Source organism: Eumetopias jubatus, unplaced genomic scaffold (assembly GCF_037043125.1).
Source record: "Eumetopias jubatus isolate StellerSeaLion01/CBP00866 unplaced genomic scaffold, mEumJub1_p1.0 scaffold_17, whole genome shotgun sequence".
Taxonomy (NCBI): Eukaryota; Metazoa; Chordata; class Mammalia; order Carnivora; family Otariidae; genus Eumetopias; species Eumetopias jubatus.
Window position 1 is genome coordinate 76,794,083 of NW_028274823.1, and position 20,268 is coordinate 76,814,350.

General features: G+C 44.7%; 1 protein-coding gene across 2 annotated transcripts in view; it reads left to right on the forward strand.

The window, feature by feature from the left end:
* The window catches only part of EDARADD (EDAR associated via death domain), a 61,157-nt gene extending 43,989 nt beyond the window's left edge, over nt 1–17,168 (forward strand). Inside the window, exons 5-7 of one of the 2 annotated variants that reach the window (XM_028104567.2) lie at nt 2,172–2,217; nt 13,820–14,144; nt 16,075–17,168. In XM_028104567.2, coding sequence (XP_027960368.1) covers nt 2,172–2,217; nt 13,820–14,144; nt 16,075–16,264 — 561 coding nt within the window. In that variant the 3' untranslated portion in view covers nt 16,265–17,168. Of the gene's footprint in view, nt 1–2,171; nt 2,218–13,819; nt 14,298–16,074 lie in introns of those variants that run through there. The other variant, XM_028104568.2, reaches the window with a different exon arrangement.
* The last annotated feature ends 3,100 nt before the right edge of the window (nt 17,169–20,268 follow it).

Sequence of the window (20,268 nt, forward strand, 5' to 3'; positions counted from 1 at the left end):
TACAGGCGCCATGTTGCCACTTCCTTGCCAGCTCACATGGGCCTCTGGTTCAATGCCCTTGCCTCCAAGTGCCTACTGTCCAGATCCTCAGCAAAGCTCATCTCAAATATCTCTGGTTCAAAGAAACCGCCTGTGGTTTTTTCCATCAGAGGAAACGTCTCCTCTCTGTCTGCACCTCTCTATTGGAACCCATCACTGTCTGCCTTGTATTTTAGTTAGTTGTGTGCGTCTCTACTTCCCCAGCATATCTGAAGGCAGGCCTTGAGGTCAGGGGTTCAGATTTCTTTATCTCTGTATATAGGTTCAACATGGGGAACTGGTACATCCTGGGTACTCCATCCGGAGGTGTGGAGTAAAGGCATGAATGTGGTTTCAGTAAGGCCATTTTAAAAAATGCAAAAATAAGTCTTTTCTGATTTCACTCTTAGAAAACTAACCTAAGAAGTATCATGACATAATAATCAGAGCAAGAACAGAGATCGTAGATATTATTCTATTATTCTGTCTCCTTCAACCTTCAAAAGTCATTCTGAGTCATGTCATGTCCCTCATCTCTGTCATGGGGATGATTCTGGCCAGACATTGTCTTTGGTAGAAATGTTCTCCAGGTTATGAGACATCAGGTCACATATGCCATGTTACGTAGTCTCTAGTTAAGGGAAAGCTCATGGGTTAGCGGGGACCTCCGTTTTCACGTTTGTGTCTCTCAGCACCAGCTGAAGGTCCTGTTTCTGTTTGCTCCATGCATGTTTCCAATTCGGTGAGCAGAACCGTGACTTTGCTGATAAAAAAAGCATGCCTGCCCAGTCCTGCCACAGTTGTACAGATGTGGGAAGGCAGGTCCCTGCATGACCCGTCGAACAGTGGCCCTACCATTGTGGAGCTTCTGGAGTTAGGCTTGTAAAAGTAAAAAAGAAAAAGAGATTTTTGTTCTTTCAAAAACTTCCTATAACCCTGAGCCCCTGTATGCATAGAGCGAGCAGGTTGCTTTTCATTCCAGTTAGGACAGTGGTGAGAGGCGAGACTCAAACAGAAACAAGAAATATTTAGATTCGTTGGGGGGTGAGGGGGGGCAGGGATCTGGCTGGTTAAACATCGGAATGCTTCTTATGTGGAAAAAAAAATGAGGCTCATAATTAGACAAATGTATCTACACGGCTGAGACATGGGGATTTATGAGCTCAGAGTGAGGGGGAGGGCTTCTTAGACGATGGAGAGAAAAAGACTATTTAAAAGGCATGACCCCAGGGCATTAGCACGTCTTTCAGGGCGAAACTGAGAACACAGAGCACCTTAGGGATGAGCCAATCTGTCGGCTACCTTAATCTACAAATGAGGATGCAGAGACCCAAGCCAGTAAGTGAGGTGTTTTAGGTTATTAGTGTAGCTGGATGAAAACCTAGGGCTTCTGACCCCATGCTGGTGCTAATTCTGGAACCTGATGGAGGGGGTCATACTAGCGGCAGAGAGAGGCTTTCATTGTCTGAAGATGTCGTTAATATAAACAAACATGTCCTGAGGATGGTCTCCTCTGCTGACTTCATTGAAAACACACACACACACACACACACACACATACACACCCCACCCCACCCCACCCCACCCCACCCCACCCCCCAGCAAGGGAAACTGTATCCCTACATGGAGCCTATCCCGTAGCACAGCCTTGTTTGTAAAAACAGAACCCCCAGCAGAAGGGCAGAAACGCAATCATCTCTCAAGAGATTTGGACACTTCCTTTGGACCGTGTCTCTTCGCCGTTTCGAAATATATTTTTAAAAAATACAATAGATCCGGAAACGAATTACAACCTGGACTGACAGCAAGCCCAAACAAAGAGTAGATAGGGAATAAAATAAAAATCATCCCTCGTGTGAAATAAAAGTAAAATGTAGCACATTGTTTCATCCACTGGGGTCTGCTGTGTGCCAGGCGCTGTCCTGGGAATGGAGAACCCAGCACAGGGAGCAAACAGACCAAAGCTCCTGCCCTCCAGGAGCCCCTATTCTAGAAGAAATGCATAGTTCTATACCCATTACAATACTGTTCTTGAGAGCCATCACCACCTCCCCTGCCAGGCTCTGGTGGAAATTTAACTACATTGGAAAATTGATACTATCTCCGTGCACATATGGGTATAATTCTAATGAAGGTTGCTTTCTGGTTAACAGGGAGAAGAAAATGGCTTTCCAGACAGTACTGGAGATCCCCTTTCAGGTAAAGGATTGATTCTGCAGAGGTCTGGGCTTTTCTGATAACTGGCATGACAGAATTAAAGATAATTTGCAAATATGTTTATCATTAACTTTAAAAATCTGTATTAAAGGCTAGAGAAACTTTCCAACCACAGGCCCAGGGGAAGTGGAAGGAAATGGTAACCAGATTTCACAAAAGCCTTCAGAGTATTTTCTCCGAGCTGACCCTCTTTGGCTTGTGAAGGGCACAGCCGGGTTCTCAATAGGAAAAGTTTAGGAGGGGGTAGCAGTCACAACAGAGCTGGGGGCCTTGGCATTGATGGAAAACTGCCAGGTGGAAGAAGGCAACGGGGCTGGGGCCAAACAGGCCCCTGTGGGAAGGGCCGGCTCAGCCAGTCACTGCCTCCATCCCTTCTCTGTGCCTGGGGCGCTCTGTTAGCTGAGGAGCCCCTCCCGCACCGGCCATGTGCTCGTCCCGTCTGCCGCTGGTGTGTTTAACCAGAGAAACATGAAGATCTGCCTCCTTTCCCACTTGTTAATGTAAGTTGGAAACTTTGGCCGTCTTCAGATTTCTTATTAATTCATCATGGAGAAAATCTGGAGTGAGCATTAAAAGAAGCTACCAAAAGAATAACTAAAAAACATTAAAACCTCCCTAATGTTTTCTATACCTCTTAAAACACATATTGAAGGACCTGAGTCATCAGGGTTTTGTTTCTTTCTTTCTTAGGGGGAGGGTGGTGGACCCTAAAGCCCTCAGGATAATGGGTCACCAATCCTACCTAGACTGTGCCCATGTAACCATGCTGAAAATCAGAACATGTAGTGTATAATCAATTTTTTTCCTCCCTTAGAAACATGACATGAGCAGCACCTGGGTGGCTCAGTCGGTTAACATCCCACTCTTGATCTTAACTCAGGTCTCAATCTCAGGGTCATGAGTTCAAGCCCTGCATTGGGCTCTACTTAAAAAAAAAAAAAAGAGAGAGAAAGAAAGGAAGGAAGGAAGGAAGAAAGAAAGAAAGAAAAAAGGTGTTAGCAGCAGTTAGCTCTGGGTGGTGAGACTCTAGGTGATTTTTTTTTCATTCAGTAGATCTTTATTTATTAAAGACCTACTATGTGAGTCCCAGACAGAAGTACAGCTCTGGGAGACAGAAGTTGGGATCCTGGTTCCAGTCCAGCCACTATCCTGCTGTGATTAGAGAAGTCAAAGGGGAAACTGAGTCAGCTGAATTTGTACTGGAGCCTTCCCAGTAGGTTTCACGGTACAGGCCTAAGGTCAGGGTCCCATCTGGACACCCCGTTGGAACTTGCCTTCCCTGGACCACACCCCGCCCCCCACCGGAGGCTAGGACTGCTGGCCAGTAATTATCTCTCTTCCACAAATGCTGCAGCCGACAAGCTCAAATTAGAAGCACTAGCTGGGTGATGTGAGGCGGAGAAAGCATCTTTGCTCACAAGCAGTCAATTTTTGTTTTCTTTCCACTCTCCTATATTTTTTAAATTTCTAACATGAGTGGATATCAGAAAAAAATCTCTCCCCCCCAACTTTTAACCTGTATATACAAACTTGTATATAACAAATGATCAGATGTAGGCAAATATATATAACATGTGATAAAATAAGGAAATCCATAAAAGGCTAACTGATCGACCTCAGTGGTAAGAGCATGAATTTTTTTCCCCTATGCTCATCTGAATTTTCAGATTTTCTGCAGTAAGCACATGTTTCGTTTGTTTTCTTTTTTAAGATTTTATTTATTTGACAGAGATACAGCGAGAGAGAGAGCACAAGCAGGGGGAGCAGCAGAGGGAGAGGGAGAAGCAGGCTTCCCGCTGAGCAGAGAGCCCGATGCGGGGCTCGATCCCAGGACCCTGGGATCATGACCTGAGCCGAAGGCAGTGGCTTAACCAACTGAGCCACCCAGGCACCCCTTTCTTTTCTAATTAAAACAAAACAAAACAAAAAACCTGTATTTAAACTTTTAAAAGACTAACACCCTACATAGTAATGTGGAATGTGAGCTAAAATGAAAATGGATAAAGTAAGTTGTTTAGGAATATCTATAAACCTTTATGATTTAAGGTTGTTGTTGACCAATAGATTAACTTTAATCAAATTTCAATCATCTCTTAAAAAATTTTACCTGTGTCGGGTGCCTGGGCGGCTCAGTTGGTTAAGCGACTGCCTTCGGCTCAGGTCATGATCCTGGAGTCCTGGGATCGAGTCCCACATCGGGTTCCCCGCTCCGCGGGGAGTCTGCTTCTCCCTCTGACCCTCTTCCCTCTCGTGCTCTCTATCTCTCATTCTCTCTCTCTCAAATAAATAAATAAAATCTTTAAAAAAAAATAGAAGTACATTTATCTTTAAAAAAAAAATTTTACCTGTGTCAAAATGAAATGGAAGACTTTTGAAGAGAATAAACTTTTCACAGTGATAGGTAAAATGATTGCGTGCATATGGTGCTATTGAAGTCAATACCTTTCGCACCCGACGTGCTACCCTGCACACAAGAGTGAGTGTTTGGTTGGGTTTTTGTTTCTGTTTTTGTTTTTCATAAACAAGGGGATGAGAGACACTTAATGGCTTTGCTCTTGAGTAAACTGGCAAAAGCTGATCTGTATATTTCGGTCTTTGAGCGAGAGTAGCAGCTTAAGTAAGCTTTATCATTGTACTTACAAACACTAATTTAGCACTTACTATATACCAGGCCCTGTTGTAAGCACTTTAAAGAGCCGCTTAGAAAAAGTGCACATGACAGCTCTGAACTTATATTCCTCACAAGATGGAGGTTACAGAAGTGATGCTGCATCACGTGGCTGGTGCTGGGTCACAGGAGTCCTAAGTGGGACTCAGGCCTGGGGCCTGGCAGGAGCTCAATCCCAACCACCAAACCAGGCTGCCTCTCTACTGGTCAGATGCATTGCCTGGGTAGTACACACATCAAATGCTTGAGTGTCATACAGGGGGGGTGAGGGTCAGCCTTCTCAGATACAGTCTTAACCTGGAACAAAACCAAAGCCCACCCTCACACCCCCGCCCTCAGAGTCAGTCTCTGAATCACGGTAATAGCTTTCACAAAAAGCTCCCTACTTTCCCTGGATCAGGCCCTCAGGCCCTGAACTCAGAGCCTGGATTTTATTAAATTTTTGTCTTTGAAAACTTTAGTTATCTGTGATCCAGCTTATAGCTGGTTAAAATAAGCAATGGAAGGCACTGCCACAGAGGGAGGGATTAGACAGACATGGGAAATGACAGCCGACAGTTTGTAAGCAAGGAAAGAAAGAGAATACAAATCAGAATCAGCTCCCCCTGGAAAAGCAAAGTCCCCTCTTCATGGAACCAGGGAGTACAGAAGCAAACACCCATGGGAGGCAGAGCGCGAGAAAGAAGACTCTGTGTGGTGCCCCCGATTAATAGAATAATGCACCTGCTCTCCACATTTGGCCAGCTTTTCAAGGATGATTTTCTGACAACCTTGCATAATTCAGCGCTTGCCCAACCTAAACCTAATTTCCCCACAGAAATGCAGGTAAAATAGGATTGTTACTTTTGTTTCAAATTAGGTCCATTACATGACACTTCATTCATATGTTTGTGTCACGTAATTTCAGAATCCAAATTCACATGGAATTCTAAGCTGAATTTTTACCTGGGTCCTTCCTGACCTAAATTGGTTGTTGTTTTTTTTTTCTTCTTAAAGTGCCCTCTACACTCCAGCTTTGTTTGATGACAAAATCAAGGCACAGCGTGATCTACTAGCCCAGATCCTTCCAATTTGTCAGTTAGACTCCCCACAGCTGCTGCCAACTTGATGTCTCCTTAAAAGGGTGTTTTAGAGAGAGAGAGAGAATGAAATTGCATTGTTTTTCCCTTTGGTTAAGAGATCAAACGCCCACCAAAAGCCCTTGGGTTAGTTTCTTGGGAGATAAAAATAGTTCTTCATCATTTTCCAGCTCAAAGCATATAAACTACCTCCGATGAATAATGTGGGGGGGGTGTGTGTGTGTGTGTGTGCGCGCGCACCCCAGTGATTTATCAAAGCCATAAACTGACATTTTAAATATATTTCCAACCACATTGGAAACCACACACACATAGAAAAAAGCATGAGTTTATACCCTTAACACACATAACTGCAGAAGTATTTGACTCTACTCTCACACTTTGTTGGTATTTTGCAGGCTCCAAATCTGATAATTTATAGACACCTGGGATAGAGTTATTTTATTTCAGGACCACAATATTTTGCTATTTGCTAAGTTGCCAATAAAAAAATGTTTACTATTTAATTGTTTGAATTAACTCAAGACCTAGTTATCCTGGGGAACATTATTATAAATGATCTAAGAGCTCACAGTGGTCCTGAGCACACTGGAGGGAAACACCCGTGTGGTAATAGTTCTCGAAAAGCCAGAGTGTACAAGATAAAACGGCACCTACCCTGCAGGGAGACACATTAAGTCAATCTGTGATCCACTGCCAACATCTGACTGGAGCCAATTTCTAGGCTCAAGTAATCATGACCTTTCTGAATCCTGAATCTTGTTCCAGTTTACAATTAACTGTTAATTGAACAGTATTTTAAAACCCGCCAGCCCCAAACCGGAGTTAGACACTGCGCCGTTGGATGCGAGCTGTTTCTTACCGTTGTTTTAAGTGACATAGCCACACCTGGAGGGAGAACATTCTAGAATCCCGAAACACTTCTTTAAAGTCTATGTAAATGTGTGTGTGTGAGAGAGGATGAAGAGCAGGGGGAGAGGACAGAAAACACCCCATAGGAAAACCCACTCATCTACTGTTGAGTGTGGGGACATGTTATCTGTTCAAAGACTTAATCACTGAACAGACACACCATCTCTCAAAAGTAGCTCTGATTCCAAAATGTAATTATGGCAGGCCCTCTGACTAAGAACTTACTCTGTGGATGTCTTTAAGGCAATGGTTTTCAACCCTGGCTGCATTTTAGAATTCCCAGGGGAGCCTTTAAAAATTCCCATGTCCCTCCTGCACCCCAGGACCAATTAAATAAGGATTTCAGTGGGTGGGGCCAGAGGGTTTGGGGTGTGGGCAGGGTTCTGGGGGAGGAGGAGTTCCATCTCGTGGCCAAGGTTGAGAACTACTGCTTTAAAAAGGGCTGTTGGTTGTGCTTCTTTACCCGCAGCTATTAATCCTTTGTTGCCTGCCCACCATGCCGTGGGTTGAGGCTTTAATGGATGCTCTCATTCAATCCTTGCAACAACCTTGTGAAATAGATCTCACTGTCCCTGTTCAGGGAGTGAGGATATGGCCTTGGAGAGCTCAGTTACCTGTCCAAGTTGCACACCTGCATCGTGCTAGCTGATACTGAGTCCGTTGGCATGCCTCTAAAGCTGTTCTTAATCTCTGTTGTACACAGGTTACGTCTTCTCCATAGCGACCAGGCATCTTTCTTCTGCCTTATATATGCTCAGCACACACACACACACAAAAATGTTTCGGTTGATGTGGAATTTTCTAGATAGCTCTTCTTAGGCTGCCCAGGGGTTTCTAATTGGACTATAATTGGACTGTTTCTCCATGACACATTCTTCATTCATTTGATTGACTCAACAAATATTACTGAGCGCTTACTGTGTGCCTGGGATGAAGTGGTGACATTAGATACGAAAGTCTCTTTCCTCTTGGAATTTATGTACTACTTGGGAGTGACAGACAATAAACAGAAATAATTCATTACATACGGTGGTAGAGTGTGCCTTGAGGAAAATAAACGAGGGTAATGGGATTTTGCCTGGCAGGGAAGCTTAGCTGCTTTAGCTAAGAAAGTTCACGGAGACCTGAACAATGCAAAGGAGCCAGCCATGTGAAGATCTGAGGACGGAAGACTCCAGGGAGAAGAGCTAGCTGGTGTAAAGGTCCTGAGGCAGGCCTGAGCTTAGCGATCTAGGGACAAGTGTGGGCAGGGAAGAGCGATAGAGAAGGAAGTGAGCTGAGAGGTATCTGCAGAGGCCAGACTACATAGGGACTCTCTTCTTCCCTGTGTCCTTAAAAAAAAAAAGTAAGACCTACCATCTTTACATAAGACCTGACAAAAATGCGTTCACATCCTTTATCGCATTTAATTCATGAGATAGAGAAATTATCATTTTCATTTTATGGATGAGGAATCTGAAGTCTGTGGACGTTAAATGCCTGGAGAAGTCAAGCTCTAGGAGGTTAGAGTGCTGAGATTTGATGAACCCCACATGACACAGGTTGGAATGATGTAGGATCAAGGGCTCCATGCCGGGCTGGTCATACGGTAGCCCTTCCATAAATGACAGTTGGTGTGATGAAGAGACACAGAAATCCAGCACTTCCTCCTGTGACAAATTCTCCCCGGGTGTAAGCTGGTACTCAGACTAGACTCACAGAGAACGAGTCTTCCAGGGCTTTGGCCTCTAGAATAAGAAGTCATACGTTAATGGTGTCTTCCATTCTGGCTTTTCATCAGCAGAAAATACACAAGTCAGGCGTCAAAATGTGGCAAGTGAGGACCCTCATTAGCGAATCTGAGTGACTTTTTATACATAAGTAACTTCCTTTCTGAAATAGCCCCTTCCTCTGCTCCCCCAATCTAGAATCAGTCCATTCTGTTGTATTTTAACCAACGCTGTATTGTTTTCCACCAATATCTATTTATCACCAGGAGACACCAGCAAACTTCCCTTTCTTTTAACTTTCTCTCTTCAGGTCCTAAGAGTCATCAAACAATAGTAACAAGTCTCTAAGGGGGTGCCTTGCTGGCTCAGTGGGTAGAATGTGACTCTTGATCCCAGGGTCGTGAGTTCAAACCCCACACTGGGTGTAGAGATTACTTAAAAGTAACAAGCGTCCCTTGTCTCCTGGGAGAAAGCATTGTTCTTATTCATTCATCTGGCAAACAATTTCTGAGCTTCAACTGTACAGCAATCTTTTGCTTGTTTTTTGAGAGGCATCAGATAATAATCCCATTTTTCCCCATTTCTGATGAAAGCTTCTTTGGTCCTCTGTCTCTCTCCCCACAATTGTTTCTTCCCCAAGGCATCACCTAGCCTAGCCTTTTATGTGCACTATTACATGATAGGTGTTTAAAGCAGGGCAGGACAAAATATATTTGATACAAAACAAAACAAAACATGTTTCTCCTCTTAAGTCCGCCAGAGAGCTAATTATAGTTTATGATTCTAAAAGGCAGCTCTAAATTCACTAGTGTTGGCAGTTCGTGGAGCTTGCAATTCAATAAACGGTTTGTGGTTTGTGTCACGGAAAATACAAAAGGAAAACATCGATAGATTTTTGGCACATCATCTATTTTCAAACAAATTAATAAATCGTCAATGTAATTGTTCAAAGAAAAGCTTCTCTTACACTAGAGGGCTTAAAGGAGCTTCACAGAAACCTTACTGATGTCTTTCTTCTTTATATTATTTATTATTGTATTATTTTTAGTCGTCGTCTTGACACCAAAGGAGAAAACCTTGCCAACAATGAATCTTACAAAGGTGGTACCAGAGATCACCCTTGGGCACCAATACATTTAATTCTGGACTTTGAGATTTAAATCCTCCTTTCTTTTTCTGTGACATATAAAAAATATTTTTGAGGTATCCAAAGAAACACAATCATTTAAAAAAAAATTAGGAAATATCCATTGGTAACATTTTTGTTATACATGCTTCCAGACTTTTTCTGTCTGTGACTATATATATAATATATGCTTTACATGGGTATGAATTACTATATTGTCTTTTGGTCTTTTTAAAAAAGATTTTATTTATTCATTTTTGAGAGAGTGAGCAGGGAGCCTGCCTTGATGCAGAGCTCAATCCCAGGACCCCAAGACCATGACCTGAGCTGAAGGCAGACTCTTAAGCAACTGAGCCACCCAGGCGCCCCTACTATATTGTTTGTTTTTAGAAAATCAGAATTATACATACTCTTTGGTAGCCTGCTTTCTTGGCCATTTGATGGAATATTGTTCATTTGACCCTACCTTTAAATAAAAGCAAAGAAAATTGTAGGATTTCCCTTATACCTTTCTTTTAGTAAAAAATCACCTTTACCATTACAAAGTTCATTTTTTAAACAAATAGACTTCTGTCCCATTGTGCTGCTAAAGCTTTACTTCTTTTTTTTTTAAGATCTTATTTATTTGAGAGAGAGAAAGAGAGAGCATGAGCAGAGGGGAGGGGCAGAGAGAGAGGGAGCAGACTCCCCGCTGAGCAGGGAGCCCGATGCGGGGCTCGATGCAGGGCTCGATCCCAGGTCTCTGAGATCAGGACCTGAGCCGAAGGCAGATGCTTAACTAACTGAGCCACCCAGGCGCCCCAAAGCTTTACTTCTTAATGCATCATTATTAATATGGCTCAAGAACGGCTATATTACATAGAAATGTAATGCAACATTTTTAAACTCTAAGATGTAGAGCACACTGCAGAATGATCTGGATCTGTTCTGGGGCATTTAAGGTGTAATGAGGAACAAGAAAACCATGCAGAATATCTCACCGCAACGGAGAGTCAGGAAATGCAAACAAAATGATGGGATTCTGAATGGGGCAGCATTCCGGGCCACAGCCGGGGAGATTTCATGCAAGGGGTGAATCTGAGGTGGGTTTTATAGGATGGATGAAGTTCAGCAGAAGGAGTCCTGCGAGAGGGAGAGGGGGAGAAGAGAGAAAACTGATCAGGGAGAAAACACCAGCAAAGACATGTGGAGGCAGAAGAATATGAAGCCTAATTTTCCTGCCTGTGAAACCAACAAACATTTTTCACTCGGTGCTGACAAAGGTCAAGTGAGATAAGCGGCATCACTGTTCCCTGGTTGGAGTGTAAATTAGTACCACCTTTATTTCTGGAAAGCACTTTGGGGCACATGCATTGATAGCCTTAGAATGCTCATACTTTTGGGCCTAATAATCCCATTACTGGGTACGATGAGTATAGATGTGGCCAAAAATATATATGCAAGGGTCTGCATCATATTGTTCCTCTTAGTCATGAGAATTGGAGAAAACCCTAAATGTTCAATAGTTTATACAAAATCTGTAATGGTATATAATTTCCAATTTTTCTACCCTGCGCTATATTAGTCTGTCTTTTAATTAATCTGAGGTAGGCTTTACAGGATGGATGAAGTTCGGGGAATGGAGTAGTCCAGCTGGTCTGGAGCACAGATTGTATTTAAGGAAGTTCTGGGAAGGAAGACAGGAATTGTAGCATGGAGAGCTTCCCGTGGAGGCCACGACGTGGTCACTGGTTGAATACAGTGAAAAAGTCTACAAGGACACCTAGGGAGCTGTGTCAGTAGGGGGTCAGGGTGCTTTTGATGCTTAAGGGGAGACACTTCAGTACTGTTTTAGGTCCCCTGAGTTGGAGATGTCATCTGAACATCAAGAGGGGCTTCCCAGTGCTCAGTTGTGGAGCCCAGAAGAGCAAGCAGGGCTGCTCACTCATTTGTTCACTCGTGCATTCACTCACTCATTCAATAAACATTGCTTACGCATTTGCTGTATGTCAAGGGCTGTGCGGGGGGGTCCCACAGATGCAAAAAGAAGGGGCCTTCCATTTCAGTGGGAGTGTGTGGTGGAACACTGGGAGCAGAGGAGGTGACCAAAGGGAGGGAGGGGGGGAGGGGGGGAGGGGAAAGCTTCTGGCTAAGAACAGACCTGGAGCACCTCCTTGTCCCTCTCAAGGACTTGGCAGGGAGCGAGACAGGCTGGGATCCCAGCACGTCAGGTGATGGGGGAGGGATGCAGCTGGGACATGGTGGGCTGGGGCTGGGGTTTTGGGGCTCGGCTGTCGGAAGGAACCTTCAGGGAGGATGCACCCTGCCGTGCAATAGACAGTGTCCAAAGGGGCAAAGGAGCCTTGGGCCCAGTTCCAGAGGCAGCCGTATCCAAGGGGAGCTGGGGTGAGGGGGGCATTAGAAGCCACAGGAGGTCCAGGTGACCTTCAAAGTCAGGTGGGAGCCTGCTTATTCGTGTAATACATTGTGTTGGTTACCACAGAAATAAAACACCACTGGAGAAAGTTTGGAAAACAGAAACACTCCTACAGAATTAAGACAATAGCTATTACTATTTTTGTGCATTTCCTTCCGTAGTATAGAGTTTTCACGCTTCTAATGTCAAGGACGCACATTCTTTACATCTTGCACTTTTCACTTGAAATTACAGCACACGCGTTTTCTGGGTCGCTACCTAGTCTTCATAGTTACTTAAATAAAATTCCATCAAGTAGTACAATAATTTATCTCACTAGTCCCTCACCTTTGGCATTTATTTAAAAAAATGGATAATAAAGATAAGACTGTAATTAGAATCAGTCATGTGTATACATATTCTAGATTATCTCCTTAGGCTGGATTCCCAGAAGTTATGTTAGTAGGTCAAAGAGTAGCAGCAGGATTTTCATGGTTCTTGTCATTTTGTCGTTTGTGCTTGCCTCCGGATGGCTGGTTCTCAACCTTCAGATCACCGAAGACACTCCTTTTTCCCAAATTCTTTCCTTTCCTAAATTGGGAAGTCCAGGGCTCAGTATAGTAAAGGTCATTGTAACCAACCTCCCAGAATTTTCCAAGCCAGTGGTCTCTCGTGTAGCCTTTGGCTGTTAAAATCCCTGGTCAGAAGGGTCAGGAGCCCCGGTGCTGATGCAGAAGTTAAGACACTCAGGTTGCCATGTCGTGCAAACACCACTTAGCAACTTAATGATAAGTGACTTGTGAGCACTTCTTCCCGACTCCTTCATTCCCCGCCCCCCACCCCACCCCGCAACATGCCTCCTTGCATTGAAATGAGGCTAAAGATGACTGATGGAAGAATGTTTGCCCTTCCTCTGGGCTGGGGCTGTGCCCTTCTTGGTGAGGCTCAGCTCAAAAGCCTCCTGTTCTTCCATCCCACGGTGCACACCTCAGGGTATTGGCTCTACTTCAAAGGCAGAAGAAGTGAAGTGAGTGAAGAAAACACAGATAAAGGCAAAGGATGATAAGGTGGCCATAAATCTCAAAAGTAAGTTTTCTAGCATTATCAATTATCACTCCGTTTCAAATATGCATATGGAGTGAATATTCCAGTTTTCAGTGTATGTGGGTGTGTGTCTAAAGGCCTTTTAAAGAGTTGTGCAATCCTTTATACCCCAACGTGCTGTGTTTGGCATTAAAAAGCCGTCAGGGCCGACTTGTAACTTGGAAGGGGTAAGAGTGGAGGTTCAGGCAAGTATGGGCTAGTTTACTTGTGGGACAGCGCAGTGTGACTCCCACCGGGGACCCGCCCCCAGAGAGAGCCCTGCTCCTCGGAGCCCAAATTCCAGCCAGCAGTCTTGCAAATGCCCAATGTGAGACTCAGAGAGTCTCCGAAAGAAAGGGAAACTGGCTGTATAAAGTCTTACTAGTGCTTCCAGCAAAGCCACCCATCCCTTGGCTGTCAAGAACGCCACGTTCGTTGTGTGAGCCTATGGAAATGAGTAACCTGAAAGCATCTATGAGTATCTGTAGGCTACGCTGTGTTACACTCTCACCGGTGCTCTCGGCATCTGAGCAGGAAAATCAAGGACGGGAGAGATGGATGCATGCGTTTGCTTTCTTGCTGACCTGTGGGCTGTATTGCTTGTTCCTGCAGATATAAGCAAAGGTGAGTCCTGCAAGGAGAACTGTACTTGTCCCGCCTGCTCGCTCCGGGCCCCGACCATAAGTGACTTACTCAATGATCAGGACTTGCTTGACGTCATCAGGATAAAGCTGGATCCATGTCACCCGACAGTAAAAAACTGGAGGAATTTTGCCAGCAAATGGGGCATGCCCTATGATGAACTGTGTTTCTTGGAGCAGAGGCCTCAGAGCCCCACCTTGGAGTTCTTGCTGCGGAACAGCCAGAGACCAGTGGGCCAACTGATGGAGTTGTGCAGATTCTACCACAGGGCTGACGTGGAGAAGGTCCTGCACAGGTGGGTGGACGAGGAGTGGCCCAAGAGGGGGCGTGGAGACCACCCCAGGAACTTCTAGACCTCCGCTTCTTCGTACTGGCCTCTTTGGACCTTGAGCCAGGCACAGGACCTTGAAACAACCACAGGTTGAGGATCTGTCCTTTTTTTTTTTTTTTTTTTAAGAGTTTAGGATAAGGACGTGGAACCGTGGACATTGGTTTTCCCCAAAGCTGGTGGTTTTTTTGGAGGGGTAGGTTATGTTTTGGTGGCGGATTTTTGTTTAGTTTTGCACCTCGGTTTTAATTTAATATTTGAACCTGGAAGCGGGAAAGATACTTTGTAGACTTCTATAGGGGCCTGGGCCAAAGTCTACAATCGGAGTGGATTCATGCCATGATGAAAATAAAATTATCCTCTCCCTTCAATGCTGTGGAAGATTAAAATAAGAACTAGGATTGTTGATGGCCCCAGTCGATCGTCATCCATGGGCTCCTTCAGGATGGACAGCACTCCCACAGCTGACAAGAAAACAGCACAGAGAAGTTACCTGTTTTGGTCGTAAAGTGCTTAGGTGAAGTAGCAGGATATTGGTGTTATGGGGCCGTACCTTCACACCGTATGTGCCGTCTCTTTTATACAAATACTTTGGTAATCTGTGCACTATCAAAAATGTCATTTGCTCAAGCATTTTTGGAAGAAATGCAAAATTGGTGGTGGGAAGAGAGAGTCAGGATTCGGGGGGAATAAGGACCTTGGGCATGGTGTTTGACAAAGAGAGTACACCAAATGCCCTTTGTTACCCAAGACTTTTTAAAAATTAGTTTAATGTTTACTTTTACATCTTTTATATAAGGCTGAGGGTTTCACGCCTGAGATCAAGCTCAGTGAAGAAATAAATAAACATCACCTGGCCCATGGCTGCAACCTAACCACTCTTCTAGCACCTGCTATCCCAACTGGAAACAGGGCCACTTGTAACAAGCACTACCTAGCGGTTTAGCCAAGAACCGGGAATCGGTACTAAAATCCAAACTTCAAAGGATTTTAAACCAAATGAAAAATTGGGTCCAAACAATATCTGGTGTTCTTATTTGGTGGCTTAAGGGGAGGTAAAGTGTGGAGGATGGGAGGGTTTGTTACTGGAGAGATCCGATATTCTCGATTTTTTACAGGGTAACAGATGCAAGGCAAAGCCTTGGCTTGCTTGACAGTTTCATAAAAGCGCTATTTGGTTTTGGCTGTGGGTTCAGACAACTAAGGCTCTTCTTTCGGTTTGGTGGTATTCTGTCTACGTCCCTGATTAAAACAAGCAAAAATGATGAAGAGCATTGACTGGAGTACAAAAAAGATTAGGAATAACGCAAAAGAAAATTATTTTCTCAACCACTAACGTAGTTTTCCACGAACAGTTTTAGCGGGTTTTATTAGGTTGCTAATATATACAGTCAGCTTCGCTACCAAATGTAAACTCTAAACTAGCAAAATCTATGGAGATTTACTCATCACTTCTCCTTCAGGGTTCATCACACCCAGCTCATCTTCCCTTGTCTGATTTATCAGATAAATGTCAGGTTTATCACAGGATGTATTTAAAGGAGCAGCCCGTAATAAAATGTGGAGATTTTTAAAAATAGGTTTTTCAGCAGTTGATGTCCAGTGAGGGGGTCGTTAAATAATTATTGTCAGCCATGCTCCAGGCACCATACAGAACTCATTAAAGGGGCTCTAATCTTCTAGGAATTTGATTTTTATGCTCCATGTTCTCATTAAGCTACACGCGACACGCCCCCCCCCCCCCATATGTTAGCCCAAAATGTGCTGGGGAAAAATATAGAGGAGCTTTCGGTATTTGTTATTGACAACGCTAGGGAAAAGGGTTGTGATTATTCAGTGCGGCGTGGTATGGACCCCCAGCAGGGGATGCCGTCACCTTGTGTCCCACCACCCTTAGGATTCAAGGAGGGGATCCCAGCCTGACCGATGTCCTGCTGACCGCTGCCTGGCCAGTGCCACAGAAAGTCCCTCCCCTCTCCGTGCTGCTGGGGAACTCCATCTTTGCACAGTACCCTCCTAACCGTCTCCATCCTGGCAGACTCGTCACCCCGGCTCAGCACCAGGCTGCAGAGGCTCTGGCCAGGTAGAAGCAGTGGGGAGAGCCCAGAGGGAGGGAGACGGGAGGGAAAAGCCCTTTGGCTCCCTTTCCTCAGCTGGCTCCTCCCTCCTCCCCCGCCTCTAGGCCTACCCCTGCCCCCCAGACAGAGACCCAAAACAACAGGTGATCCCTGCAGCCCCATGCCCAGCCATCATTCCCATGGTGGGGAGGGCGGGGAGGTCTCCCTTATTTCCAGAGAATTCCTCTGCCTCCAGCTCACAGAGAACAGAGGTGCAATGGGAAGAAAGAGCAACCCGAGGGAGGAGAGGATTGGAATAATACCACCCCACTACCCTGCCCTCCCTCCCCTCCTCTGCTGCCTCACCAACTTCCCTGGTACACCCCCCGCCCCCGCTTCCCAGCCCACTGTTCCAAGCCACGTTCCAAGCCACTGAGGGCAGGTCACAGACCCCCCTCAGTGGCTTGGAACAGTAGTGGGGGGGGCAGGGGGGCGCTTCTAAATTTCCATCCCGTAGGGCCACAGCTGCAAATTTTAAAAAATGTTTAAGGTCCTAATATCCCAGACGTTAAATCTGGGAAATACTGTGAAAAATTTTCCCACGGAAACACAGTTATACGTGGGGATTAGGTTCTTTGGAACTGTCAGTTCTAGATTTCACAAATTCCTGAATTAAACGTTTTTTGTAAGCTGGTTTGGGAACACGGGTCCCTGGAGGCACTGCTTCTGTGGGACAGAAACTTTCGATCTCAAAACAGACTTTTTAAAAAAAATTATATTAGTCACCATACATTATATCATTAGTTTTGGATGTAGTGTTCCATGATTCATTGTTTGTGCATAACACCCAGTGCTCCACGCAGAACGTGCCCCCTTTAATACCCATCACCAGGCTGACCCATCCCCCACCCCCCTCCCCTCTAGAACCCTCAGTTTCTCAAGAGTCCATTGTCTCTCATGGTTCGTCTTCAAAATGGACTTTCAATGGAACTTACCATCATATGTATCTTGAACATGGCTATTGTTCCTAAGTGTCTGCTGAACTGACCTTTGAGGTAGATCAAAAACGTGAAGACAGAATTCAGGGGATTCAGGTACGGGTGGAGCGGAGTGGGCTCCTTTACTGTCAAATTCAGGAATCCAGGAAAAGCACATGACCACAGAGTCCCACCCCTCATCTCCCCATTTGGCATCATTGCTTCCAAAGTCCTCATTGCTAATAATTTCCTATCCTGGCTATGAAAGCTTAAAATTCCCATTTATAATTGTGTGGGGGAAGTGCCAGGGTAGGCGGGGTTTTTTTAAATGGGGGAGCTGACATGACCATACTTTTTGAATTTGATTCTACCATTATTTGCACCTACTGACATCTCTTATCAATTAGCATTTACCTTATGAAAAGTTTCAATTATTAGAAGTATATTAGCAGAGAGAAATTTAGCCAAAAGTTTTTTTAAATACAAGTTCATTCGGACTCTAGATTAAATGTAGGGTGACTTTTGTCTCTGTTGCATTCAGGCATATCAAAGAGTAATCCTCAATGGAAATAGAACCAGAACACAATTGCATAATAACCCCAAATACTTTTTAAGTTGATTTTCAGCAAATAAATAACAGCGGGGCACCTGGGTGGCTCAGCCGGTTAAGTGTTGGACTCTTGATTTCACTCTTGATTTCGACTCAGTTCATGATCTCCTGGGTCGTGGGATCAAGCCCCGTGGGGCTCCAAGCTCAGCAGGAGTCTGCTTGAAGATTCTTTCCCTCTGCCCCTCCCCCGAGTCGTTCTCTTTCTTTCTCTACAATAAATAAATCTTTAGCACAAATACCGTAACAGCGTAAATATGCTGAGACTTCACAAAAGTGGGAGTGGAAAGGAAGGAAATCACTTAATGATTAATTGATGAAATAACTGTTAAAATGTAAGTTCATTAATACATAGGAGTTTTTCTCATTATGTGTTCCTAGGGATCTTGGTTAAATTGACCATGCTGTGAATGAAACAGCTTATGATGAGGTCCTTTTGCTATTAGAAAGATGAAATCACTTCAGCTCCATTCCAGGATATAGTCTTTCAAATAACACTCGCATACTGCAGTGTTACACAGTGACGCTTTATGTTATGAACCCAATGTATTTGCTTGCAAATATGAGAAAGGGGAAGAAAGCTGCAATAAACACCACACACACGCAGGACACACACTGAGGAAGACTCGCCAGAGAGACTCAAACAAGCCATGCTTTCCTTCACTTGTAAGGTTTAAAATGGTTAGGGCTTCAGTTGTTTGCCAGGATTGCCCACTGATATTTCTAGATACCCCGTGTGGACCAGGCACCCATTTTGGTGGTTGAACAATCATTCAACAACATAGAAAATTTGCCGTAATAGACAAAAGATGGTACAGGTCAGGGTCTCCTTGAGAGTAATTTTTATGTGGTACTGCCCTCTGCTGGAGCATAAAATCAGCACACACATCCTTTCTGGTTTGGCTGCCGTCCTAAGACCAGCCCAGAGCCAACCTTGTATTCATTATAGGTGGTGTTGTAGAACCCTTACATGTAGCCCCGATAAAAGATGGGAAGAGCCCAGTTATTTTCCAAATTGAGAAGCAGAATGAGGCCGGCATAACTGAGATGAGGGTCCAGGAGCCCCTTCATCCAGGTCAGTTGCGTGACCAGTCTGCTCTACGAACAGGTCCATGCTCTGGGAATTAAGTCAGTAAGGCTTTCCCTCCATGTAGTTCTAGAGTTAGCTATTTGTGGATGTTTGGTGTTTCTCCCTTTTGACTTAGTGACGCTCTTTCATATTCAGGGAAGTGGCCGTGAGCAACAGCGGCTTTCGTGTAAAAGGCAAAGGGATTGCTCTGCCTGAATTACAGCAGACGCCAACCACGAGCACTAGCTTTCTTCTTCCTCTATAAGTTATAGTATAAAAATACGCTCTTTTAAATACGACACTCACAACTAAAGCCTAGCAGATTTTCTTTCCCTTTCTTTTCTATTTATTTAAGATTTTATTTATTTATTTGACAGAGAGAGACACAGCGAGAGAGGGAACACAAGCAGGGGGAGGGGGAGAGGGAGAAGCAGGCTTCCCGCGGAGCAGGGAGCCCGATGCGGGGCTCGATCCCAGGACCCTGGGACCATGACCTGAGCCGAAGGCAGACGCTCAATGACTGAGCCACTCAGGCGCCCCTCACTTTCTTTTTTAAAGCAATAGGTACTTCATTTAGTTTTGAACCAAGACCACATCCTCCTTATAACATTCTCCACTCCTGCCCTTCCTGTTCTATACTTTTCCTCTCCTTGGGGTCCATGTTTCTGCTTTGTGTTGCTTACCTTAGAGCTGTTCACTTGTTTCTGAGTCACATTTCCTCACTGTGCCCATGGCCCTCTCCCTCCTAGCTACGGACTAACATCTGCTTTCTTTGTTCACTTACACATGCAGGAACAATTTGTTGGATCATTTTTCATATTTAATGACACTTTGGGCCTAATAATGTTAAAACCTTTTCCTGCCCTTGTAACTGAAACATACATAACTATGTTCGCCCAAAGAAGTGATGAGAAACGTTCACCCTAATTTGTTGCATGATTTCCTGCTTGGGAATTCGGACTCACCTCTGAAGACTGTGCGCTTGGGTATAAATGGATGAGGGCAAGTCTTGCTTCCTGAGTGTGTCGAGAAGCTAAACCATGTGCTGGGCCCACTGGAGCCTTGGGGTGAGGGGGTGCCACAGCTGGGGTGCTCGACACTCGAAGCCCACAGCAGACGAGAGCCTGTTCTCTTTCCTCCTGGGGCTGTGCTTTGCTGAGGATGCCTCGTAGAAACCAACTCCACAGATTGAACTGAAATGATCAGTCAACAGTGCAACTTGAGATGAAATGATTGAGTTTACTAACCCTTCTGGAAATGTAAAAAAAAAAAAAGGGGGGGGTAGCTTCTCTTGACTTCCCAAGCTGAGCCACGATCTTCCATGTCATATGACAGCCAATGACCCATTTTCCTTTGAGACATGCCCTCTGAAGCTTCCCAG